The sequence below is a fragment of the Mus caroli genome, chromosome 1 (genome assembly GCF_900094665.2).
Source record: "Mus caroli chromosome 1, CAROLI_EIJ_v1.1, whole genome shotgun sequence".
NCBI classification, from domain to species: domain Eukaryota; kingdom Metazoa; phylum Chordata; class Mammalia; order Rodentia; family Muridae; genus Mus; species Mus caroli.
In genome coordinates this window covers 6,300,966-6,327,895 of record NC_034570.1, presented here as the reverse complement: position 1 = coordinate 6,327,895, position 26,930 = coordinate 6,300,966, and the positions used below count along the sequence as shown (strand labels likewise).

Sequence of the window (26,930 nt, the reverse complement as noted above, 5' to 3'; positions counted from 1 at the left end):
ATATTAAGAATTAGTACAACTTAGTCTACCCCGGATATTACACTCTATTTGCACAGCCAATTTTAATGCCTATTGAACAGTAAACATGTTATGACTAAACTGATCAATTCAAGTTTTAATCATCAACTGAAATGAATGAATTATTTCAGATTCCAAATACAGTGGAGGGTGGGGGAAGAGCAAGTTCAAGAGAGCACACAAGTTTGGTAGCCTGGTGGTAGTGGAGGTGGTGGTGGCGGTGGTTGTGGCAGTAGCGGTGGTTGTGGCAGCAGCGGCAGCAGCACCAGTGGCTGTGGCAGCTGCAGCCTTTAATACCAGCACTTGGGAGGGAGAGGCAGGCAGATCTCTCTGAGTTGGAAGTCAGCCTGATCTACAGAGTGAGGACTACCAGGGTTACACAGAGAAATCCTGTCTCTAAAAACAAAAAAGGAAAAAAAAAAAAAGGCACATTTATATTATTACTTTAAAAAAATGATTACTAGATGTTAGTGCAAAATGAAATTTTAGTCTATTTTTAACTTTTATGTTTAATACTATAAACATTTTTTTAACTTTTTCTCAGAAACTGCAGTTAATGATAAAATTTTTTCCTGGAAAACAGTAGAAACATTTTTTAAAAATTAAATGAGCTTTGATTTTTTAAAAATAAATGAGCTTTGCACCCCGTCCTTTCTGCCCCTCCCTCCCTCCCGTGTGCTTATGCTAGGAGGGTAAGCCCCACATGGTTAAGGGATTTTTAAATAATTAGTCTTGAATTTTAACAGGTTGCTAAGAGGACCTCTATAAGCAGCTTACCCTGTGAAAGTACAGAGTGAAATGTCTGATACGCTATAGACAGAACTGAGCTTTTTGAGAAACAGCTACTGTCTGAGCCTACATTGGATCGCAGCCTTTTTCATCAGAATTTCTGCTATAACAAATAAAGCTCTAACAGTGAACCATCCCCCAACTGTAATTCCCAGTTTAATTTTGATGGGTACAGTTTTCACATCAGAAAGGAAGAGTCACTTTGTGTCAGTCTCTGCCCTTGCTTATAACATAACCTTAGGTGTTACAGGCTGATGTGCACCTGATAGGGACTGAACGGACCAGGCTTATTTTACCTATCCACATAACACATGTTTTGAGAATCTTCTACATCTCAGACATGTGCTAGGCCTGGGCAATGTCACAGCATGTGACCTAGGCTCTGGACAGTCCTTTGGAACATTTTAGAGACATTTTTGTTTTAACTGACCATTTAATAAAAGTATTACTTCAAGAAAAATAATAAATCAGAAAGGCAATTTCCGTTTTAGTGCTTAAAAGCTTGGCAGTATGATCTCTAGGTGTTTTATTTGTTCATCACATACTGACTGCTTGCCTAAGTTGTTAGCATTGCCTAGAATATAGCAGGAACCAAGAGACATGCAGATCATGGAGATTAGGCCTCAGTGGGTTGGTTAATAGATCTTTTCTGTGGAGATATTATGGGAGCAGTATCCATACTGGTAGCTGAAAGTCCCTGTAACCCTTTGATACAGATTTTTCCAAGGGGTGGTGGTGGTGGTTGTTGTTGTTCTTGTTCTTAGAATGCTGTGAGCCCTTTCACCCTTTCCCATAGTTCTGTAGAATTAATATTCACTCGAATGATGGCATACTTCAGTCTGCATTTCTGTCTTAGTCACTGTGCTATTGCTGTGAAGAGACACCATAGCCATGGCGACTCTTACAAAGGAAAGCATTGAACTGGGCCTAACTCACAGTTTCAGAGGGTAGTCCATTACCCCATGGTAGGAAGCATGGTGCCAGGCAGGCAGACATGGTGCTGGAGAAAGAGCCAAGAGAGTACAGACAGCAGAAAGAGAGAGAAACACTGAGCCTTACTTGAGCATATGAAACCCCAAAGCCCATCCCAGTAATAGAACTACCCGCAGCAAGGCTACACCTCCTAATCCCTGTCACGTAGTGCTACACGATAATGACAAGGTATTCAATAGATGAGCCTCTGGGGCCATTCCTAGTCAAACCACCACAGATTCCATTTACAGGTGTTGTTTTTTAAAGATTTATTTATTATTATATCTAAGTACACTGTAGCTGTCTTCTGATGCACCAGAAGAGGCCGTCAGATCTCATTACAACCACATCGTGGTTGTGAGCCACGATGTGGTTGCTGGGATTTGAACTCAGGACCTTCAGAAGAGTAGTCAGTGCTCTTAACCCGTGAGCCATCTCTGCAGCTCCATTTACAGTTCTAATAGCTAGACTAGTAGGAGTGGGAAAGGAAAAATAAATGATTTTCAGGTCAGAGCTTTTGCAGTTTTTATTTTCTGAACCTTGTGTCCTAAAGGAACCTGTAATTTTACAGCTTGAATTACATCATATTCAATATGCATTAATATCCAGTGTTAACTTTAGCAAGTATTAACTTTGATTTTTTCGTACATTTGTAAACTTTAACCCTTTCTTAGGAAGTTTTGCTTCTTTACATTACAGCTTTCCTAATTGTGTTCTGTTATTTTAGGGGCTTAACAGTAATGTTTGAAATAATGAAAACATATGGCCACACTTATGAAAAACATTGGTGGCAGGACTTATTCAGAATTGTTTTCAGAATCTTTGACAACATGAAATTGCCAGAACAGCAGACAGAGGTAAGAGAATGCCTTTAGCATAAAGTTAGAACAGTCTCAGGTTTTCATTCAGTACATGGTAACGTTTGAAGTGAAGCACATTGGACATGAAAGAATTCCTAGAAGTTCTTCAATACGTGACAAATAGTATTTTCTTTCATTAGCAAGAACACTATTTGGAAATATGACTGAATTAGTGGTTTAATTCTTATATTCATTGCTTTTGTTAAACTGTCAGCTTCTCTTCCATATTTTGTTATAGTCACAGCTAAGAAATACCAGAAACTTTCATTAATATTAGATTCGGAATTCTAATAAAAGAANTTCAAAGTAAAATTAGTTTTATTTATTATGACGTATTTTTACTATAAAACACTTATAGTTCAGGCTCTGTGGCTAGAGAGCCTCATTTTTCCTCCCTGTCCTATAGATCAATATTAAGTGGAGACTTTTATAATTATGTTTAATGTAATTTGAGGGAGGAGAGTTGAGACAGAGTCTAATGGTTGGTGGACAGCATGACCTTCATTTCATGACCTCCTTCCCCCCCCCACCCCCAGAAAGCTGAATGGATGACAACAACTTGTAACCATGCCCTTTATGCAATATGTGATGTATTCACCCAGTATTTAGAAGTTCTCAGCGATGTACTTTTGGATGATATTTTTGCCCAGCTTTACTGGTGTGTACAACAAGGTAGGTGTGTACCAGTTATGTTAACACCAAGTATGACTTGTGATACTGGGATATTTAAATGAATTGTTCTTTTCTTTTCTAGACAATGAGCAGTTAGCACGATCTGGTACAAACTGCTTAGAAAACGTGGTTATTCTGAATGGTGAAAAGTTTACTCTTGAAATCTGGGATAAAACATGTAACTGCACCCTGGATATCTTCAAAACCACAATTCCTCATGCGTAAGACCTACATTTATACTTGTATACTAATGGGGTTTGAAAGTGAGCAGTGAGTACTGTAACAGCTACATGAAGTAAGTGATTTGTGAGCCAAAACAGTATAATTATTCAAAATTTGAGTCATAACACGTTGACCCCACTGATTTTATAAGATTATATTTGAACGTACCACACCAAGTGAGAGTTGTCAGTCAGAGAAAGAAAGCATCCTTAACATGTATTTCAGTTACAGAAGACTTACTAGTCTAAAGAAAATTGCTTATCAATACTACACTGGACTCCCAAATTGTCATCTTTCTGTTAGGAATGAGTTATAAATAGATTTTAATCGGTGAAGAAACTAAAACACATTAACACGGCTTATTCACAGGATAGACTGGAGTCACACCCAGTACATCCCTGGTGCTCAGTCTGATATATATATGGCTTTAAGTCTGTAGGTAGACTGTAGAAACATTAACTGTGCCCAGTACTGATATAAAATCACATGAAAACTATCAACTAGTCTACGTTTTTAACTTTATATCATCCTGTTTTGAAATATAATTTAAATCTGGTGTATGTTCTTAGAATACTCTTACAAATATTAACATTGAAAATAGGAAGTAAAATACAAGAAATACACTAGAAAAGTGGTCTATACTGAAAGATGCACAGTGATTTCTTTGACAAGCTTCCAATTACTCAATACATTTTCACACAATACATTTATCTTGGAGCAAGGTAAGCAGCTGACAGCTGAAACATGTCTGTCAGTGCTTGTGTCTGTGACTCTGTCAAAGACAGTATGAATTCTTACCTACTAGTTCCACAGCCACACCCACACCCACCCCATGAACTCTCTATAAAAATCCAGTGGCTACATGTTATTTTTAATTAGACCTGCATGTGCTTTAGATTGTTGAGTTATATGCTCATTATAACCTTAAGTGTCATCTAATAAGCTTTTCTTGGTAGAAAGGCTCTATTTCCTACTCGTCTTTATTAAGTGGAGATGTCTGTTGGCATCTGTCTACCCAGAGCTTATGCTTTTCAGAAAGGAGAATTTGATGCTAGATCATATTTCTGCTGCAAGCACCCAGTTCAGCGGTGGCAAATTAATTTCTCTTTGGTACCTTGTTGACTTATTTTTTTCTAAATATTTAAAAAACAGATTCTAAAGAGTTAATGAATTTTGATTTTTTATTTTTTAATTTTTAATTCTGTGAAAATTTTTGAAAAGTGGTAGACTTTAAAAACAATCTTGTTTTTGGATGATATTTAAGATTACTATTTAGAAGAAGTAAGTGTAAAATTTGTACACTTCAGAAAGTATAATTTACCGTAAAACTACTTACCCTTATAACTTATAATTGAGTGCTGCTGAACTTTTTCCGAAAGTACATCTTTTAAATTTTTTACTGAATGGATTTCAGAAAATTGCTGATAGTAGTCAGACTTTTAAAATAAAGTGTAATGTTTTTCACTTTTTAGTTCCCATTTAAAATATATTGCATGTAGCATAAGTCCTTCCTATGGCCCCCATGACTGGTTTTTGCTTTGGTATGTTAAAGGCTTCTGACTTGGCGTCCTACCTCTGGCGAGGCCGCACCCCCATCTCCATCAGCTATGAGTGAAAAGCCGTTGGTAAGTAAGTAAATCATCCTTGACGCTGTCTGTGGAAGTGATTTAACTATCGGCCTAACTCTTCGTCAGGGTCCGAGTCTGTCCCGTTGCTATGACAAAACACCTAAGCTTACTTAGTTTAGAAGTGACCGAAGTTGGCTTCTTGAAGCTGTGCAGGCTGCAAACTGTGAGCACTCAGTATCTAATGTAGGCTAGCTACACTTTGCTTCCACAGTGGTACCTTATACCCTTATACACAAGACACATAAGAATGTTTGGATACAAACATTTCAACTGCCAGGGATACCAACTCTCTTTAAAAGATGGTGTAAGTTTCTCATTTGAAATTCTCAGATTAAAGTTCCTGGTGGTAAATTTAACTTGTAACAATTTTATATTGTGTATATACCATGAAGAGGGTACTTAAATTTTCTGTTTTATATAGGACACAGAGAAAAATGATTTTAAGGATTATAAATGTAGGTACCAGATTATATAGAGATTTTCACACTATTTTAGATAGTATTAAATTTTTTTTTAACTTTTTACTTTGATATAATTTCATTGTGTAGAAAATAGTTAAGGCTATTATAGTGGTTATTATTACTCTGGGGGTTTGCTACACCCCCTTGTTGTCTTTAAATATCTATCAGAGGTTCCTAAATAAAAGACACAGAGACCTTTAGATTTATAAGAAGCCTTAAAGCACCACAGATGGGCAGCTCTCAGCCTTCTAAGCTGTCTCGTCTGCTTCCCCTGCCAAGATCCCCATAAACGCTTGAATGTCTTCCATTAGCGCTGCTCCTGCTTCATCAGGCCAGCCCTCGTGGCCACATGCTCACAATCCACATTACCCCAAGGCAACTTCCTCCTTCTTCCTCCCTTACTCTCTTTCCTGGTTCCTTCCTGAGACTGCCTCCCCCCAAACACACACACACACACACACACACACACACACACACACACATATACTGCAGCTCCGCCTACTTTTCTTCTACTTAGCCCAGGATGTAGGCATGTTTGCTAGCCAATCAGGGATAACTTGGGGGGCAGGGTTAACACACCACAAAAACAAGTGTACCTTGGGAATTCACTCGTTTTGAGGCAACCAGATTATGGGATGCAGTATCTAGTGGTTCAATGCATAGCATCACCAGCCCAACCCCAACAGGAATTTCTTCAACCCCATATATTGGTTTCTTTACACAGTTGTATAAAAAAAAACACTTGACCAGCATTAATTGAATTATTACTAGTCTTTTATGTAAATATCTAGGACATGGGTACTTAGCCATGTCCTTACAAGAAGAATTCCCAAACTTAGCCAGCCTAACTCCCTGTTGCTCCAGGGCACAGCTTGTGGTTATTTGCTGTTTTGCTTTGTCACCTGCTTCCACTCTCTCCTCACTCCCTTCCTCTGCCCATGTGGTTCTCAGAATTATTTGAAAAAACAATTACAAATATGTCCTTTAGCCATTATAAGAGTCTCATGTTTTATTTCTTTGATGATACCAGAAGGTTAACCAGATAATTCTTATTGAGACTATTTTTATCTAATATGTAGGCTTTATTCTGATTCTGTTTTTCCCATTTTACCATAATGAACATGAAAAAGATAACTATTCACATTGTTTTTCTAGCCCTTGAAATTTTTACAAAGATTTGTCTGTCTGTTTATGTGAATGTGTTATATGTATTTGCCTATGCAAGTTTTTGTGCTCCACAATTGTACAGGAACACGCAAAATGTTGTCAGCTCCCTTAGAAATTGAGTTACAGATAGTTGTGAGCCACAATGTGGACCCTAGGAATCTAGCCCAGGTTCTGCACTTTGGATCTCCAGCCCCTCTCTCCAGTCCCTAGCCCTTGAAATTTCATCCTAGGAGACCATAGTAGCAAGATAGTGCCTACTGACCTGTTTGTTTCCCACAGCCCTTAAATTTTTCAAGTAATTGTTTACAGTTAAAACATAGATTACATACCAACATGGTATTCTTTTGAGAACTATAGTACCTGCCACAGAGGCTCATAATTGTCCCATAACTGATCTACTGGATTCTATTAGATACCCTACCACTTGTGGGATATCCTGTCTATGCCAGGAATGAGGGTACTCTCCTGTGATTACTCCCCCACTGCTCAGGGTAGAATCTGCACTATGGCTTTGCTTTTTGCCCAAGGAAATATTGGATCTGAGTTATCTAGTTCCATTCTGTTGTACATGTCATTCACCCTCTGTGTAAAGTAAAACTTGTAGTATCGACAAGTCAGATAATACACTTCACCTCAGGCTTGGGTATGGAAGACTGAGTCCCACTCATGTCTTGGCCCCGCAGCACTGGTTCACTCTCTGTTCTTGCAGCTGCTGCTGTTGCTGCTACCATTTCTCTCCCCTACCATCTCTCTTCTAAATCCATCTTTGTCTTTCCTCTGACTACTTAGACCTTGCCAATGTTGTAGGAATTTCACACTGTCATTCCTAGCCAAAGTATTTCTTGCTATACACTTAAGGAACATATTTTTAAAATAGGTTTAATATAAGTATTTATATGTATAAGGAAGAATGCAGGCCTTAAAATGTACCAGGTTTTTATACTACCTTGCTACTTCAAGTCCAATACAGTTGTAATTACTAGGCCATTTGTTTCCTTTACATTTACAAGTAATATTACTATTATATATTGAAAGATTTTTAAGTGTAAATATGGTTTAGCATATCTAGGCAGTGTCCCCACGGGTGCATGAGGAATCTCTTACAGGGCTCACTGGCTCTGCTACAGTGTCGTCCATTTCTAAAGGGGACGTGAAGCTCGATGATTGCGTCCTGATTCAGAACTATCCTCCAAAGGGCAGAGATGACAAAATAACACAGCCTCTTTTTTTTTACGTTGCTTAATCAGAAAAATTGAGAAAATTCTACCTAGTCATTCAGAAATTTCTAAAGTAGCCTTTCAGCCTTCAGTGTTACAGCCTAGTTTAAGGGTTGCCTAAGTGTTTCCTAATGTGTAGCTTTTACTTTGAAATGTTTTTTAAGTCATCTTAGTCAGATAAATACTCTGCTGATCTAGAATTTTTTTTTTACTTCAAGCTTCTGTGTGTTTAAAAAAACTTACCTAGATCACTAAGACCCGTAACAACAATAATATGGCTCAATACCATAGAATGCTTGATCGTTTAAGAGTATTACCATAGGACTAGAGAGATTCTCAGTGTTTGTTTAAGAGTATTACCATAGGACTAGAGAGATTCTCAGTGTTTGTTTAAGAGTATTACCATAGGACTAGAGAGATTCTCAGTGTTTAAGAGTATTACCATAGGACTAGAGAGATTCTCAGTGTTTAAGAGTATTACCATAGGACTAGAGAGATTCTCAGTGTTTAAGAGCGAAAACTGAGGTTGCAGAGGCCCTGCAGAGTTTATTTCTCGGCACTCACATGGTGGCTCACAATTTCTGTAGCTCCAGCTCCCTTTGTGGTCTCTGTTGGCATCTGCACTAATGAACACACACATACACACACACATATACACACGCACACACACAAAAATAAATCTTGAAGAAAATGTTTTCATACTTAATCCTTTCAAAAAATATAAATATACATAAAACCCCTATTTCAAAAGCTCATTAAGGTTTTCCCTCCTACTGCTATTACAGCTCAAGTCAGACTACCATGTAAGTCTGTTCGACTTGTGTCCAGCTTCCCTTCATGACAGCAAACTCCTGTTTAGTCACCTCATACTGACCTTTCTGGTCCTTGATGTCTTGTATAACAGAAGATACTTTCCTAACTCCTCCCACAAAGGAAAGTCATGTCAGCTACATGACCTCTCCCTCCATTTTAACACATGTGAGTTGTGTCAGACCTGGAGAATACTTACGAATAGTGCTGCTTTCTCATTCATTGCAACATCACATTCTCATCCATAGCACATGAAGGGTATCAAGCCTGAGACCACAAAGGCTCAGAAAGGGGGGTTTGGTTTGGTTTGGTTTGGTTTGGTTTGGTTTGGTTTGGTTTGGTTTGGTTTGGTTTGGTTTGGTTTTTTGAGACAGGCTATCTCTGTGGAGCCTTGGCTATCCTGGAACTCTCTGCTTCTTCTGTGATAGGATCAGAGGGGAGCGCCACCACACCCAGCCTGGGTTTAGGTTTTGTGCGCTGAGTCTCACACTCTCTGTAGTCCAGGCTGGCCTCACATTTGCAGCAGTCCTTTTGCATGAACCTCAGTCATGTCCTGAAGACACTTATCTTTATCTATGTCTAGACAATTTTAAATAGAGGAAATCTTTTTTATGGATAATGTGTAAATTTTATACTTTAAAAAAACTAGTATAATGGAAAGCATGTTTGTCCCTGTGATGTGGTTATCTAATGAATTTATCTTATTAGGATGCAATATCACAAAAATCTGTAGACATACATGATTGTGTTCAACCAAGATCTTCAGATAACAGACAGCAAGCACCACTGGTTTCTGCTTCTACTGTGAGTGAAGAAGTTAGCAAAGTGAAATCCACAGCAAGTGAGTTATTTCTGTAAATACAAGTGAACTGTGCTGTGTGTATGTAAGGGACACTTGGTTACTCTTATTAATGACTGTATGCCATAGTTGGTCTTGATCACTTTTTACTTTTACTCTGTCTACTACCCCAGTGTGGACGTCTCTTTCAAAACCTTCACCAACATGTGCAATGTCAGTTTTGATCACAGTGCCTTTGGCTGATGTTTGTGTTGGGCACATGATCTTCCTTCTCTATCCCATCTACACTTGAACACATTTTCTGTCTGTAAAGGTGCCTGTCTTCCTGGGAACTATAGAAAGCACCCCACCATCCCACCGTAGGTAGGAGCTAGCCCCCAACTCGGGAGGATCAGGCTCTTCTGCACTCCGGCCCACCTTGTGTCTCTGTGGACCACCATCAGACTGTCTTATCACCTTAGCCCAAAAATGGGACACTCACTTTTTGACATCAGTTCAGTTTTGTTTGCTGAAATACAAAAGGTGACACCTCCTTAGAAAAGAAAGTAGCTTTAAGCACACTGTAAAACCTGAGGTTGTGGCCAGCATGATGGCTCAGCAGGTGAAGACACTTGCTCCAGGCCTGATGCCTAGACTTTGATGGAAACTCCATGGTACAAGGAAAAAAATTGACTGCTCGAAGTTGCCATCTGGCCTCCACCCGCCAGAACACAGACATATACACATGTGTAGTAAACACAAAATAAATAAATGTAGTAAAAATTTTAAATGGGGCAGAACTGATTATTTGCAAATAAGCAACCGACTTCAGAATGTTGTGCAAACATTCTGCCTAGGCACAAAACATTTCCATCATGGGAAGGAAATCCCATATTCAGTGAGCAACCACTGTTTTTTCTCCCCTTCTCTAGCCCTTGGCAATCACCATTCTGCTTTCTGTTTCTGTGATTAGACTCTTCAGTGGGTTTTATATAGGTGACATCATACAATAAGTGGCCTTAAGGGTCTTCATCATTGGAATCTGTAACTCAGTCAGTTTTACTTCTGAGTTAGCAATCGTGTGTGTGTGTGTGTGTGTGTTTGTGTGTGTTTGCCCACTCAGCTCTGACATTGAGCTTTTGACATGTTGATTATGAGGAGTGCTGGTGGGAATAATCATGTTCAAGCATGGTTTGAAGGCCTGTTTTCACATCTTTTGTAATGTACCTAGAAGTAGAATTATTGTACAGTGTACTGATTGTTTGTAACTTCCAAGCTGTTCATGGTAGTAACACTATTTCACATTCCTACTAGCAGTCAGTACACCTCATTTGCCAAACTCTGTTACTAGGGATATCCAGACACCATGAGAGCGCTCTTAACTAATATCCTGATGAAACTGGTTTTTCTTAAACACTTGCCTACTATTAAGCCCCTGCTGGGGTCCAGGTGCTGCCAAGAGGCCTCATGGTCAGGATGTTTGAGCTAATGAAATGAAGGGTGAGATTGCACAGTGGGGACTGTGACTGTCATGGGGTGACACACGGGACAGCCTTGGGACTAGTTGAGTTCCTTGTTTTGTTTGTAACTTGTCTTCAACCATAAGGACCAAATGCTACATAGAACAATATTTCTAGAAACATACCTGAATAGGAAAGTTTCACATGTCTCAGCAAGTAAATTTAACTTGCAAAAATTGATACCAGAAAAGGAATTTTGTAGTAAATGCTTTTTATATCAGAAAGAAACGAGGGCATTGTAAATCAGCTACTGCTGGAGCCATTGCTCCAAGACTGAGTAATAAATAATTCCTCTTGGGTGTCTGTTGCTCATTGGAACCCAAATGTGTCCTTGCCACTCGGCCACATCAGTGCTGCCCAATGCGCATAGCAGCTAGCAGCTGCATCTTCTTTCTTGGTTTCTGCTTCTGTACCTGCCTAACTGTGTGGTTACAGAGGAGGAGCGCCTCCTGTGACTGGTAGATCGAGGAGTGATCTACCAGTCTCAGCTGTGGTGAGCACTCTGAAACTGGTGCTTAGTGCCAGTACCCTTAACATACATGTTTATAACTTACTTACTGCTGGATCAATTGAAAATACGCATTAGTTTAACTACACACATAGATTTGGACCCAAATAAACCTGTTGTATGGCTAAACCACAATATCACATGGTTTGATTAGAATCCTGGCTATCCCACTTTCTTTTTGGTGTTGATCTGGTTCTTGTAGTTTTCTTAAACAGGTTTTCATATTATTTTTAAACATTAGACTTGCACATTAGTCAAGACTCTTTATTTCAATAATAGCCTGCATATAACCAATTAGAACACATACACTGTTCAAGGCGCATAAGAGGTTTTAATTTAAGCAATTATTTTCCTAAACATTTCATCGACACAATGTTACTATAGCAAGTGGTACCTATGAACAAAGGCAGGATGTCTTCTTCAGTACAGATGTGCAGTGTGAGTGTGTGACCTTTGTACATAGTAATGTTTCCTTAGCGTTATAATGTTATAGAGATTATAAAGGATTCAAAATAATGTTCTGTTTGCATGTGCATTGGGGCGGTTTCCTCACAGAATTCCCAGAACAAAAATTGTTTGCTGCCCTGTTGATTAAATGTGTTGTGCAGCTGGAACTCATCCAGACCATCGACAACATTGTCTTCTTCCCAGCCACAAGCAAGAAGGAGGATGCAGAGAACTTAGCTGCTGCCCAGGTAAGGAGCTGTGAGACGAGGAAAGAACTTGAGGTGTCTAGACCTCAGATGACACCTGCACTCGAGATGTCTTCCTCACAACTACCTTTCCAAGCCCTGAGCCTGGGTCACGGTGTCGTAAGGCGTAAGAATGGCCCTGGCAGAGAAGGAGGGTGAGGGCATGTGCTCCGGGGCCTCATGCACTACAGACAAAGCAGCGTGTAGGAACTCCACAGAAACCAAAGAGGCCTGAAGAGAAGCTAGATGAGGTCATCGTAGAAGTCAGCTACAGATAATGGTTTAAGAACGATGGGAACAACTACTCTAAGATAGGTCACAGAACACTGTACATAAGAACTGCCCTCTGATAGTTCTTAGGACTTCATAAGCTTGACATGGAACTCAGTTTAACACCAAGGACAGAAGCCTGATTTTAGTAGGTGTAAGAGTAGAGGACTTGGAGACTGTTGATGTTAACTCTGTCAAGGAGCTTTGCTTGAAGAACCAGAGTAACAGCCACAGGAGCACTAGGAGGCATGAGGGCAGTGCCTCCTTCTGCTTCCCAGACGGGTGATTTGTCAGCATGCTTAGTGATAATAAAGAGCTTTTCTCCAGAGATGAAAAACAAGGTGGCCTTCACTTGAATGCCAAAGGTGGATGACCTCTGGCCTTTAACTCTCTCAATGTTCTGTGGGCCAAAAGCTGATAGCAGCAGGGATTGAGAAAAGACTCTTAGTTCCTTAGGCTCTTTACTCCTAAATGAGCCAAAGAGAAGGAAATAAAAAGGATGAAGAGAAAATCAGCAAACACACACACACTCATGTACTCGCTCTGCTGGGCCCTGCCACCTGTTTCATCAGTTTCACAAGTGCACATGCATACATACACATATGCCTGCACACATACGTATGTACATCCATACAAATAGGCATATATACATTTGGTGGATGGAGCAGACTGCCAGTAGCCACATTTTGTGTTTTTTCTCAGCCTTTTTATTCCTTCTTAGACAAAAGTTGTCTATAAAATTACCTCAGAGATAAAACTTTACACAAAAGGGGAGTTACAGTTCCAGAAGGATGTCAGTAGTTAAGTTCAGACCAGTGCTTCATTCTGTAAGCTCATTGTTAGTTCAGAGCAGCAGTCTCACATGGCCTTGCTGTACCACAGTTCAAGGGGCCTTGTCCTTGAGTGTGACCTAGAGTGGACGTTTTTCCTGGATCACAAATCTATCCCAAGCCTATTTCTCTTCTTAGTGTAATTTATGAAAGCTCATTATATTTCTTATTATGCGGCCTTTACTTATTGTCCTGTGAGGAGGGGGCACATTCTATTCTTGACTCTAACTGTATTACATCTTTCCGGCAAAACAACTAAAACCATCTCCTTAAACTTTGTTCTTAAAATTATTTCACTCAAATCAGGAATCCTCTAAAGTCGTTAATCCATCTAAACAGCATTGATTGATACAAGTTATCCTCATGTTGATCTGCAGGAAATAGCGTGAGTTGAGCCAGGAATCATTAGGCTATGTAATGGTAGCAGGAAAGACACATCAGCAGTGAGAAGCAGTCCTGGGACAAAGTCTCATGCAAAAGAGTAGGCCTTCACCAGGAAACTCTTGTTTGCCATAGCCTTTTCTGTCTGTTTTCTATGGTAAATTAGTAATTTGACTAGGAAGTGGGAGCTGCAGAGACGGCTCAAAGGTTAAGAATAGTTGCTGTTCTTGGCAGAAGACCCAGTTTCATTTCTAGCACCCTGTCTGGCAGTTCATAGCTTCCTATATCTCTGGTTCCAAGGGAATTAACAATCCTGTAGCCTGTGTGGGTACCTGCATACACATGGTTCACATACAAACGAGCAGGCATAAACGTGTATATGTAAATATTAAAGAGAGCAGAATATGGGGCGGGGATCGTTGAGTCTTAAGTTTACTAAAACTGGTTAAGTGTATGTTATGGCCATTTGTTTTCCAAAGAGAGATGCAGTAGACTTCGATGTTCGAGTTGATACTCAAGACCAAGGAATGTACCGCTTTTTAACATCACAACAACTGTTCAAGCTACTGGACTGCTTATTAGAGTCACATAGATTTGCAAAAGCATTTAATTCCAACAATGAACAGAGGACTGCTCTGTGGAAAGCAGGTAAGCTGTCCAGGTCTCATGCTGTCACTGAGAACACACTGATGTATGTGATTGTCAAAATTCCCTGAGTGAGCACTTTAGGTCTAGTGAAAAAAGGCAGGCAGGCTCTCTGAGTTTGAAGTCAGTCAGGGGTACACACAGAAACCCAGTCTCAAAGTCCTCCCCCTCCCCCCACCAAAAAAAGGAAGAAAAAAGAAAATAGATGTCAGTGCCTACTCATAGAAGAGAGTCCTCAGAGCACAGCCAGGAAAATGAAGGGGCTGTTGTCTCAAGTATCACCTTCTGTACCCACTACAGTGCTGGCCGTCTTTGTTCATCCTCTCCCCTTGGTGACCCAACATAGAGAAGGACAGAACGGCACTTGCCTTTTCCCCTACCCTTGTTGTTACCCTCTGACTAGGACATCCCTGTGAGGGCCTGGGTTCCTCTGCCCTTTAATGTTTCTGGCTTGCATTATGGAGCCCTGCCATAGGCAGAGCACTGCAGCTGCTGTTCTACCTGAAGAGCTCCAGGTGTAACTCTTTAGGAGTGTCCTGCTTTCCCAAGCTGTTTTATATCTAAGGCCTATCGGTGATTCTCAACATTCCTAATGCTGTGACTCTTTAATACAGATCTTCATATTTTGGTGATCCCCAATCATAAAGTTATCTCATTGCTACTTCATAAGTATAATCTTGCAATTGTTATGAAACATAATGTAAATATCTAATATGCAACCACAAAGGGTTCATGACCCACAGGTTGAGATCCACTGGCCTATAGGATCTGCTTTATAAACAGCCAGTAGTGACACCTGAACACAGACAGAAGATACCCACCAGTGAGCTGTTTGACCTTTCTATAAGGGGCCTTTTGTCTAACTCCAGAAACTTCCCCTTTCTGCAGGCTTCAAAGGCAAGTCCAAGCCCAATCTTCTAAAACAGGAGACAAGCAGCCTGGCGTGTGGGCTGCGCATTCTCTTCCGGATGTACATGGACGAGAGCAGAGTCAATGCCTGGGAAGAAGTCCAGCAGAGGCTTTTGAAGTAAGGTTCTCTTGGATGGTAGCTATGTGAGATATGGAAGGCATAATAGCAGCAGCAAACAGGTAGCTGAACCTGTGAACCTGGAAGCCCCAACTCACAGATGAGTGTGAACATTCAGTCAACCGTGTGGCGGTCCAGTCCCTCTCCCCTGCACAGGAGGCCTCTCACCTGTGTCACACAGGCTGGCTGCGAACGCCCACCTTTGCATCCTGGGTGTCTGGGACGGCAGCAGCACCTGAGGCTAGCTGAGGTGAAAGCTGTTTTGTGTCCACCTGACAACTGAGCAGATTGTGTCTAACATACAGGACCAAGAGGAAGTCTTTAACCTTCAGAAACTTGGTGATGTTCTTGAGTCTTCTCAGTGCTATGAGATGGGTCTCTTTTACAAATCAGTTGGGAAGTGACAGGTTACCTTACCTGCTGGCATTTTATTATTTTTTTAAAGTATTTGGAATTTTGATTAGTTGGATTTCATTGTTTTACTTCATAATAACTAAATATAGTTTGTGCTGAGACTGAATTGTCATTTAGGAAGAAAATTGCTTGTGCATTGTTTGTTCCTGTCCTGAGAGCAGTGGTTCAATACATCTCAGAACTCGCGATTCCAATCGCCTATTTTAGGAATAAAACTAATCAGGTGCAGAAAAATTTAATTCTCCTATCAGTGAAAGAAAACACCACAATTTGAAGCCAAGTCTCAGTATGAGGCCTGCACACCCACTCTCTCAGGGACTCCATCTAAGTAAAACTTAGAAAATGGAGCTGTGGGTTTTCTAAACAGTTCCAGTAGATTCCCTCGGTGTTTTGTTTTCTTCCTCATTTGAAAACCGTGTGTTGGTGCTCCAGTCCGTATAAACAAATAGGATGTAGCCAGTTCACAGAGGTACGACTACTCACTCCCCTTGTCTTGAGGGTTCTCTGTGAACGCACACAGTCGGTTTCAGGATGTAAAAGGCAGCTTCTCTTTTCCAGCGTCTGCAGTGAGGCGCTGAGTTACTTCCTCACGCTAACATCCGAAAGTCACCGCGAAGCCTGGACGAACTTACTGTTATTGTTCCTCACTAAAGTTCTGAAGATCAGTGACAACAGGGTGAGTTTGCGGCTTCTGTGCACTCATAGCCTAAGCTATGCAGACTCTCACTTGGCTTTGTTCTCTAACAATTTCAGCAATCCAATGAGAAGAAGACTTAGAGTCCCATTGGATACTTGGATAGGTTCCTCAACAGCGAAATCCCCATTATGACCCGTAGAGTCACTTAAATTCCCCCAACTGAAAACATGGATTCAGGCCACACAGTGTGACCTTGCCCTGGAGCCTGTGCCCCATGGTCTACTTCTTGGGGCTGAGCTCCAGGCTGCATCCAGCCTTTAGTACATTTAGTAGTTCCAGGTGACTAAAGCCTCTAGTGAACAACTTAGGCCAACAGATAGATATAAAGGTAGAAATTATCTATATGTAAATGTATAGAGACATATATTTTCATATAAATGAATATATTACAGTATTTTTGAAACTATATATTTTTATTTTTGAAGTAATTTACAGATAAATATAAGTAATTTACAGTATTTTTCAAGATAATTTAAATATAAGTTGCTATGGGTCCTAAATTTCAAATGCCCAGTTAGGTGGCCTGACACTTGAAGCTTTAGACTAGCAGATGGGGCCAGGCCGTGCCACTCAGTGCTGTCCAGTGTCTTTGTCTTCCCTCTTGTCTATTCTCTGGCCACGGTAGACTGTACTGCCTCTGCTACAGTGTGGAAGAGCATGAAGGAGAGAAGAGAGAGACCAGAGTTCAGAGACAAAGGAACTAAAGCAATAATGAGTCCAAGTATAAGTCACTGGAGCTATAAAAGTGGAATGTCATGCTGCAGTTGCTGTTAGTCAGGGTCCTAGAAAAACAGAACTCAGAGACAGACCGATGGACTGTGTGCATGCCTGCCTGCGTGCGTGCATGTCTATGAGTGCATGTGCGTGCGTGCGTGCGTGCGTGCGTTGCCTAGACTGGGTTACAGGCTGTGGTCCAGAGAGTCTAGCAGTGGCTCCCCTGCCCACAGAAAGGCATATGGGCTGCTACTAGGTGTGGCCCAGACTCAGGTGAGTCTTCTCACTTCCGATGATCCAACCACTTTGAACTGCCTCGTGGGTGTGCACAGTTGCTTGAGCTTGATCCAGGTGTGAGACCATTCTACCACAGAGCTATGCAGAGTGCTTGAAATCTAAAAGTTGTATTTAATAATCAGAGGATGCAATTTCAATAACTTAGATTATAAAATTCAACTCTCCTTCCTATTCTGCTTCTCTTGCTCTATGCAGGAAAAACATGCTTATTTATTAAATTTTGTCATACATGGAATTGAAGTTGTTTTTAAAACAATGATGAAGAACCAAGTGTCCTGGATATAGTTTTTTTAATTCATCGTAGGTTTTCAGTTGTATAATCCATGTCCTTACCGTAACTTGGGCAGACTTGTGTCTCTGCAGTCACTTTTAATGTCAGGTTGGTTTCTGTGCTGTGTAACAGAAGCAGTACTAACAAAGATGTTTCTCTCCCCCCAGTTTAAAGCTCATGCGTCATTCTACTACCCTCTCTTATGTGAAATTATGCAATTTGACTTGATTCCGGAACTGCGTGCTGTTCTTAGAAGATTTTTCCTGCGAATTGGAATAGTATTTCAAATATCACAACCACCTGAACAGGAACTTGGGATAAACAGGCAATGATGAGAGCCGATGTTTTTCTGTTGGTGTTTACATTGCTCTGCTCTGTGAAAGGACCCTGCAGCAGAGGCTTCCTACCTGAAAAATGTTTCTCTCAATTGTAGTGTCTGAGTTACTGGTAAGACGCTTACACCTCTAACTCAAGGTCGGAACACTCCCTCCCTCCAGTCCCTTTAGTAACCCAGTGGCTTCTGTCTCGTGTTGGGCTCACATTGAGCAGAAAGGCTGTTCAGACAGCGTCAGCCTACCTTTAGGGTCCTTCCCTGTCCTCTAAGCAGGGTGAGCCCACACTGTGGCAGGTACAGAAATGAAATTACCCAAAGAAGTATGGATGGAAAGACTGAACTTCTGCGAGAAGTACAACTCAGGAGAGCTGTATTTTGAAGGATAAAATGTTTATAATTGGGGGGGGGGAGAAAAAATTATTGCTCATGGTAAAAGATATTTAGCAACTATGGTATTCTTACTCTGAAGATTTTTGCACACTCAGGCTATCTGAGATACCGGTAATCATCATCTTTCTGTGAAAATGTACAGAGATGCAGGTCTGTAATATAAAAATCTTAAACATATTGTTCCTCCTGCACTGTTTTATTTCTTTATTTTCTTATCTACTTGCTAAATACCCATAATATTTTGTCAAATGCACTAAAACATTTGGGTTGAACTTTTAGTCTTTGGGGGAGTGGTGGTCATTTTGAGGGCTTGCTGTGCCCTGAATCTGTTGTGGCCGATGCCTGTCAAGATCACAACAGGAAGGGGAAACCACCAAGGTAGAAAACATCCCTGCTGACCAGAACTACCTGTAACATACTCACTCTCTTAGGGCTTTTAAAGACAAGCCATTAAAATAGATGACCTTTCACAGACTGAAACTTGAATCACTGCAAAATGAATCTAGGTTGCTGTCACTTTTTCTTTTGGGTGGCGGGGCTTGATGTAGATTTTATTCTATGTACAGAATTTAATGTTGAATATATTAAAAATAACAAACCTGGCATGGTTTTGGGAGGTTAGATTTACTGGAAATGTATTCATACTGTGAACTGTGCTCTGATGGTTAGAATGAAAAGCTTATCAAGCATTCCATATAACAGTGGATGTAGAAAATGTTTTCAGGTGGATATGTATATGGTACAGATGTAAAGTTTTCTATGTAAAAAATTCTGTACAACTTTCTGTACAATATTGATTCTCATCTGGCATATCTAATCAGGTTATAGGTCAATAAAGTTTTTGAATTATTTCATCAGTGCAGTGTAACCCACAGCCCTGTTTTCATTGTTTTTTGGTTTGTTTTAATTAAAGGTCAAACCATGAAAAGATTTTTTTTAAGCTACAGAGAGAGACCCTTCTTCGCAGTCTACATTGGATTCTTCAACTGCCTGTCTTAATCTTAAGATACCCGAAAGCGTATTTATTACTCAGCGATAATGCTATTATTTTTTAAGACTGAAACAATGCTCCCCCGCCATGCTGGTAGTTTATACTATGGCATTTTATAGATCAGTCGGTTCCATGGTACAAAGCATTAAAAATCAAAACTGCAGTGGTTAATTTCAAAACAGGAAATATGTCCCTAAATAATGAGAAGTTAGTATTTATGACAAGGCCAGGCTAAATGCTAGAACTAAGTTACTTCAGTGTTTTCTGGTCTAAGCCATTTCCTCCCATGGCTGAAGAGGACACAATTGTTATTTTCAAATGTTGACAGAAGAAAACTTATTATCAGAGCAAAATTGAACATAAAAATTAGATGTAGCCAAAAAAAACAAGAATGAATACCACAAATGTCTTATTTTTGGTAAACTCTAATGTCAAAATCGGATGTTGATTTTATCCCTGGAAATTACAGAGAAACAGTGGCTGCCTGTCTTCAACTGCCATCATGGTACACACTGAAGACCCTAATCCAAGTAAGAATTATTTTCTAGAATTTCTGGAAGTTGAATGAGTCTTTATGAAGTAAAATATCATTTACTTATCAGTTCACGTAGCCAAGTGTCTCAGGTGGTGGGACAGACGACCACTGCCTCTATCCTCTCTGGATGGGACCTTTTCAACCCCTAGAAACACTTTGAGTAAAGAAACTGACACTGGTAGTTAATAAAAATAGAACTTTATTTGTGTCAAGAAATAGTGAAATCAGATAAATTAGTAACCCAGTCTGTGCTTCTATCAGCATAAAAATAAGATGGAGGCAGAAAAATGTAACATTTAATCATGGCTCATGGATGATCACAAATCCCTTTGCTCCTCTCAAATGTGTAACTACAGATATGAGAATGGGCAGCTTGTTTGAATCTTTCATTGCCTAGCAGCTGGCATAGTCACAGCAACAGCAGGTATATAAAACAAGTCACTCTGAATTGTTTCTCCGCGATGCTAACAGTGGCAAGAAGGCTAGTAACAATGTACTGTTTCACAGTGCTGTGTACACTTTAACTCACCACCTCTTAATGGCAAGCACATTTTAATGCACATATGGTAGCTCAATCAAGAGTTCATTACCACCCATAGCAAAATTGCAAAAATAATTCTATACAATTAGAAATCAATAATCAGGGCTTTTATGTACATTATATATACATAACGTATCATCATGGGAAAAATACACTTTCCATATAGATAGAACATAAATAACTAATATTAAAGTAGGGCCACAAGCAAGACATAGTAGTCAAGATAGAGGTGAGCGTTCCACTGTAAAAGGCACTACTGGATCCAGAGAGGGTTTATTTTAAGCATGTGCAGCAGAGAGTCCCTGCCAAGTAAAAGTGCCTGGCTTCCCAGGACCCTGCTGCTGTTCCTCATTCAGCTGCTCTGCCATGAACCGTTTCAGAGTTTCTGAAGTGCCAGGGCGGAGCCAGGGCTCAGTTGCCACAGAGTTGCGTCCATCATCACTCAGGTGTCTCATGATGTCATCAGGATCAACCAGTGAACCCTCCTCATCTACAGAAGGCAAAAGGTACAAGTTGGGTAGGTAGCAGGTGATGTACATAGGGCACCGACAAGCCAGCCCATTACAACTCCGCATCTCTTCACAAGATTACAGGCCTCCCCCAACAACTGACTCTCCCTGATAGAAATAGGAAAGCATGTTGAGAAAGGGACTACGATGGGGGTGGAGAGAAATACATGGACTCTGGCACTGACAGCTACAAAGCAGGCTCTAGCAAACATTAAAAGCTGACTGTAGAAATACAGGCTATCTTATTGTGTGTCTGTTACCATAGGAAAAACAACGGAAGGACATTAATTTAGCACTGATAGGTACACTAAAAGTCATTCTGAGGAAATTGCTGACATACTGCACTAATCTAAGGACATTAACAGGTGACTTGTTTGTTAATCACATTTGATCTTATTCAAATTCTACATCTGTATTTGACTTAATAAGTATAAAGTAGGAAAAAATCTGTCTTCCTACCCTGTGATGTCAACTTCTTTTTCTTAAAAAAAAAAAAAATATATATATATATATATATATATATATAATCTTGGTCTTTGGCTTAGCAAAGGGGTACAATGTACAACCAGCTTAATAAGCAGTCAATCCACATTGTACCAAAAAGCTCCTGTTTAAAAGGACAATATTAAAACAAAAATAGTTTAGATATTGAAAACCTGAAAGAATCTTAGTTTCTCTATTGTCTCTCAAATATATTCTTCTTAGGTACTAGTTCAAGGTTACTGGCTCTAAAACAAAGGAGGAATTCTAGGTATACATGAGTGGAAAATGCCTTTTAAGACATTTCAATTATGACATGACCTTAATTGTTTTTGTGTTTTCATATTTAGTGAAAAATATTTACTATCACAAAACACCACTCCTGGACTGGAGAAATGAGTTCAGTTTAAAAGTAGCATTAAAAAATATTTAAGAAAAAGTTGCATCAACGAAAATCCTGTAGTGCAGCTTAACAGACCTAAGAGCATTCTATAAATAGGCAACTCTGCTACAACTCTGGCCCATGGTGCCAGCCAGGGACTAAGAGCCTGACTTAAAGGAAAAGGAAGGAAAGGAAGAGAGTGTGGCACGGGCTGGCAGGAGAGGTCTGAAGCTGCCTTGTGAGAAGTTTCACCCAAGACCACTCATCATGAGAAAATTAGCTTGTTGGCTTAGAATATTAACTGAAAAGCTACCTTTTTGTTCTTCGTGTCACAAAAAGCCAAGTAAAGGTAAAATTGTCTTTAAAAGATATATTACTTAAAAACAGTGAGTGCTTACCAGTCAGCACTTAACCTGCGGAGACAGCCTAGACATATTTCATGCACAGGGCCTCCTGTAAGTGCTTAGATAATACTCTAACCAACACCTAGTGTGAAGAGCCTGCTGCACAATTAAGCCCAAGCCCTGGGTTTCCAAGCTAGTTTATGACCTTGACCTTTTTTAAAACTCAAAGCACTTGAACGTTCTTTCCCTTCAGGTGTTCCATCATCCAGTGGATATCTTGTATGTAAGTACCTGTGTTAGTGGGTTTCTGCTGCTGCTCAGTCAGTCTTCTCATTCTGTCTTCATTTCTCATTCTCACTTGATCGACATTTACACTGGAGATAGATTTTAAAGAGAGACCATCTTGTGGGGTGTGTGGCCGATTACTATCCTAAAGTTAAGAGAGAGAATTTAGGAACACTCCAACAGTCAGCCAGCATGGGGTTATACCCGATCAACACACACTGAAGAGCAAACTGGGAGCATATGGATCCTGTCTCTGTCTTTGTCAGGGCTTAGAGGTAGCACTTCAGTGAAATAATTGCTGGCATAAGGCTCAGGAAGTAGGGCACAGAAGGCCAAACACAGGCAACTGAGGCTCCACTTGTGTGTGTTACTACTGGTGGGGCAGATGCACAAAGCAACAGTAGAGAAAAGAATACAGAAACTAGTCCTAGTGTTTAAATAAAGACCAATTTGTATTTTGGGAGGGTTTATATAAACATGTTTTTGTGATACACTCTAGTTAGTTTTTGCATATACTTTTGAGAGACAAGGTCTGAACTCCTCTGGCATAGAGAAACAGGTTCTCTAGCACCATTCATTGAAAAGACTTTATTCTCCCTGTTGCACTGTTTGGTCATTATTTAAATGCTAGGACTTGACCAAAATGGAGTTGCTACCATATCATGTTATTATCAGGGTATAACAGGTATAATAGGCTTTTTGGTAAATGCTAACAGTTGCTTTTTATGGCTTCTCCAAAGTCTGTATACTATATAAAGAGTGAGATAAAGACTGAGGCAGTAAGTTTAACATTTATAGGACAGGATGTCCATGCCATTTACAGAGGTATAAGTTCACCAAAATAACAGAGCAGAACCTAGATTTAGACCACACACGTCTGGTTTTCAAAGCAAGCCTCCTCCCGGTTTGTTTTCTTAAATTGGGACTACATAAATTGAAACCAAACTCCCAATCTTCTAAACTGAGAAGATCATACATACAAAATCTAGTCCTTTTAATTTGTTCCTCCTGCGTTCCCTTGCAGAGGGCAGCTGTGATGGTGGAGGGAAGGCACTGTCTTCAATAACAGGATATGTCTCACCATAAGCTCCTAAACAGGCCACACAAAGAATATGTCAATTTTACTCAAAGCTTAGAGTCTTGATGTCTTTTTCTTTAATTGCTTTATTGAAATGTTACACGTTCAGTGATTTCTTTAGTGAATTTACAGTTGTTTAGTCATTACTATCTAGAATTTGCAATACCTCAAACAGCTCCTGTATGATCACTGGCAACTACACTGCAGGCCCAGTCCAACACTCCACATAGGTGGAATTCTAAAACAAAGTCCTGGGTCTCTCAGCATGGATCATGTCGGTGCTGAGTCATTAATTCATCACACTTTGCATCTGCACTTGCCATTAGTGACTATTGCTAGCTGGTGGCACTGGAATGATGCCACTTGAATATTCTGTGTGAGCATTATTTCTTTGGGACAGAAACTAGGAATTATTGCCAGGTGTTATGGTGACTGTCCAACATTTTGTGTAGCTACTACACTACTTTCAAAAGTAAGTGGCTAAACCAGCCTGATGCAGCTCTAATCCCAGAGCTCAGGAGGATCAAAGGTTGAGATCATCCTGGGCCATAGTAAGTCCAGTTCAGCTTGGGCTACAAAGTGATATTCTATCTTAAAGATCTAAAACAGCCATAGATATACATACAACTTAAAAATTAATATAACATTAGATATACTCACCAATAAAAGCACTATCAGATTCTAGTAATGAATTTTTCAAAAAATCATTAGTGTCATCTCTGGGCTAAAATAAAAAAACAACAACTGTATTGTTAATGGCTGTATTTTTAGTCTGGAGTAGGAAAATAAATCATACTAACAGCATAGGTTTCCACTCTAATCCCACCAACAAGACAAAAAAGATGGCTGATAAGGCTGTCCCTCCTCACTGCACTCCAGTATCCCACTAGCCTCACCAGGACACAGACAGATATTTACCCCTAGCTTCCTCACTGCTCCCACATCCCTGCGCCTTCAGCTGATAAAGGGATCCCACTGTTGGTGTAAACAAGCATGACGCAGTGAACGCACTGCTGAGCAATCTTTAAAGCATCACTTAGAGTCTTTTCTCAGTGAATCTAAGCAGTCTGCTTTCTCAGTCTTCTGGGCTAAGAACTAGGGTATGCTGTTACATTCTGCAGACTAGAGTCCCATGGAAGGAAGGGAAGCAATGGCACTATAGACACGCTGGCGTGACCACAGCAGCCTGCACAGTTACAACACAGTTACAGCATGGCACACTGTAGGGGAAAGTACAGCACTAGACTTAGCACAGTGAGCTTCCTTGTGGGAAATAACTCAAGTTTACATTTGTATAAAAACCACCTTGTGTGTTAGGAGGAGCCTACAACTTCCAATCTGATCTCTGCACTTTGCTCCAACACTGGCAGTAAATAACAGCAATGAATTATCTTGCTCCCATTGACATTTTTTGGAGTACTCAGTTCTTCTCTATGTTGAATTTCTATCTCCTCTTTGAATACTGCTGATTCTATTTTCATTCCAGGCAAATGATAGTCACAGCAACTGAGCCCACTGTCATCAGCCTGCTAAATACTGTTTAACTTCTGCATTATAGTCCTTCCCATAAGTGGAGCATGACCAGAGCACACCTAGTCTTCTTAATGACAGCTTGCTCACCCTATATGCTTTTCTATATAATTCAGTTTCGAGGAAAGGTGGCTTTTTCTTATTTAAGTCATGATAAACTTGTGGTTTATACTGAGTTTCTTAGCCAAACTTTTTAACCAAAACCCCCAGATAGTAAATTTCATGATCTTTTGCATGAAATAAAGTAACCATCACACATGGAAACATCTACCAAACTGCAGTCTTCCAAAAGAGGCACCATGTACAGGACAGGTCAGTCTGGAGCCCACCAGGGTCCAGAGCTGGGGCTGGTTTGTTAGATGTAAGGCTATGGGCAAGATAATAACCTAGTTAAAATTTAGCAAAACGGGAGCTTAGAGAAACTGGAACAGCAACATTAGGTGGAAGCCCTGAACAAGCACACAGAGCAGGCCGAACTTCATCTGGGGAAAGGCTAGAAACAGCCTAAGGATCTCCAGCGCCATGTGTATCTCCAGGCTCTGGCCTGTGTGCTTACCACTTCTGCTGTGTACTATGCAATTCAAACTTGCTGTGTCAAACAACTCCCTGTCTTCCCAACCCCTATGTTTTTCTTGCTTTCTACCTCTCTACCCCAGACCTAGCAGCTTACTAAAGTAAACCCACCCATTTCAGATACTTCTGCTGCCTAACCTCAACCTAGACCAGCACAGCTGTCTAGATTCTCAAAGTAATCCATCCTATATCCAACACACTAAAGCGAACACATGAACTGTGAAAGTAGGCACAGTATGGATGCCCTTCTGCCCTCACTTCCTCTGTGTATTGTCAAGGTTTCCATGGTTACCTCCCCACCTTTGTTGTGTTGTAAACAACAAGTCCCCCAAGCCAACCCTCCCAGCATCCTCCCCACAGCCAGCAGTATACTGTATCCCCTTCTTTTCAGAACACACAGCTCCAGGACAAAGGGATTCTTTTTTTAATACTCTAGATGGACACACTGAGCAGCTTCTGGTCACTGCAGTCTTATACAGTGTCACTGCAGGGTAAATGTAAGGTTCCATTGTTGCTTCTCTTCCATATGACTACAGACACTTCTGCTGCGATAAATCTTAATGACAACTAACAACTGCAATCAGTATGGCCAGGCTCTACTCTAAGGGATTTTAAATTAGATGTATTATCTCATAACCCTCACAGTAATGCCTGCACGCATTTTTACTTAGGAGAATGTGGCAGAATATATATGCCAAACCTATCTGCTCCTTGCAAATATTAATTGGATCTTTGTAGTAATCCTCAGCAGTAACTACGATCAACTTCATTCTATAAATACTGAATGGGAAACTGGAGCATAAAAATTATTTGTATACCCATCCTCTCCCCCAAATAACAAATCTAAAGAGAGCAGCGCAAGGCACTCAGATGTTATTCTCACCCATTACAGTCAATTTCCTCTACACATCATAGCTCCACATCTTACAATCTATATTATGGACCTATTCAAAGTCTGGAGTACTCACTTAACTAACATAGGCCCAAAACCCTAAATTAAGAATGTGAACTGAAACTTAGTCTGCACAGGTGAGAGTGTGCACCACAGAGGCAGACAGCTTCTGGGACAGGCGGGAGCCACAGAGCCGCTGAGGCAGC

The 26,930-nt window shown here is 40.3% G+C and overlaps 2 protein-coding genes across 9 annotated transcripts in view; one reads left to right on the top strand and one right to left on the bottom strand.

Moving 5' to 3' along the window:
• Positions 1-18,761, top strand: part of Arfgef1 (ADP ribosylation factor guanine nucleotide exchange factor 1) — a 95,987-nt gene extending 77,226 nt beyond the window's left edge. The window contains exons 30-39 of the mRNA XM_021167539.2: positions 2,507-2,636; positions 3,176-3,311; positions 3,394-3,532; positions 5,086-5,158; positions 9,525-9,657; positions 12,178-12,317; positions 14,275-14,443; positions 15,329-15,467; positions 16,440-16,557; positions 18,028-18,761. Coding sequence (XP_021023198.1) covers positions 2,507-2,636; positions 3,176-3,311; positions 3,394-3,532; positions 5,086-5,158; positions 9,525-9,657; positions 12,178-12,317; positions 14,275-14,443; positions 15,329-15,467; positions 16,440-16,557; positions 18,028-18,192 — 1,342 coding nt within the window. The 3' untranslated portion in view covers positions 18,193-18,761. The remainder of the gene's footprint in view (positions 1-2,506; positions 2,637-3,175; positions 3,312-3,393; positions 3,533-5,085; positions 5,159-9,524; positions 9,658-12,177; positions 12,318-14,274; positions 14,444-15,328; positions 15,468-16,439; positions 16,558-18,027) is intronic.
• A 1,530-nt stretch (positions 18,762-20,291) lies between these two features.
• Cspp1 (centrosome and spindle pole associated protein 1) overlaps positions 20,292-26,930 on the bottom strand; it is a 104,987-nt gene continuing 98,348 nt past the window's right edge. For all 8 annotated transcript variants that reach the window (XM_029475063.1, XM_029475064.1, XM_029475065.1 and 5 more), the window contains 4 exons: positions 24,390-24,453; positions 23,632-23,741; positions 22,658-22,796; positions 20,292-21,141 (listed from right to left, as the gene is read on the bottom strand). In XM_029475063.1, coding sequence (XP_029330923.1) covers positions 20,930-21,141; positions 22,658-22,796; positions 23,632-23,741; positions 24,390-24,453 — 525 coding nt within the window. In that variant the 3' untranslated portion in view covers positions 20,292-20,929. The remainder of the gene's footprint in view (positions 21,142-22,657; positions 22,797-23,631; positions 23,742-24,389; positions 24,454-26,930) is intronic.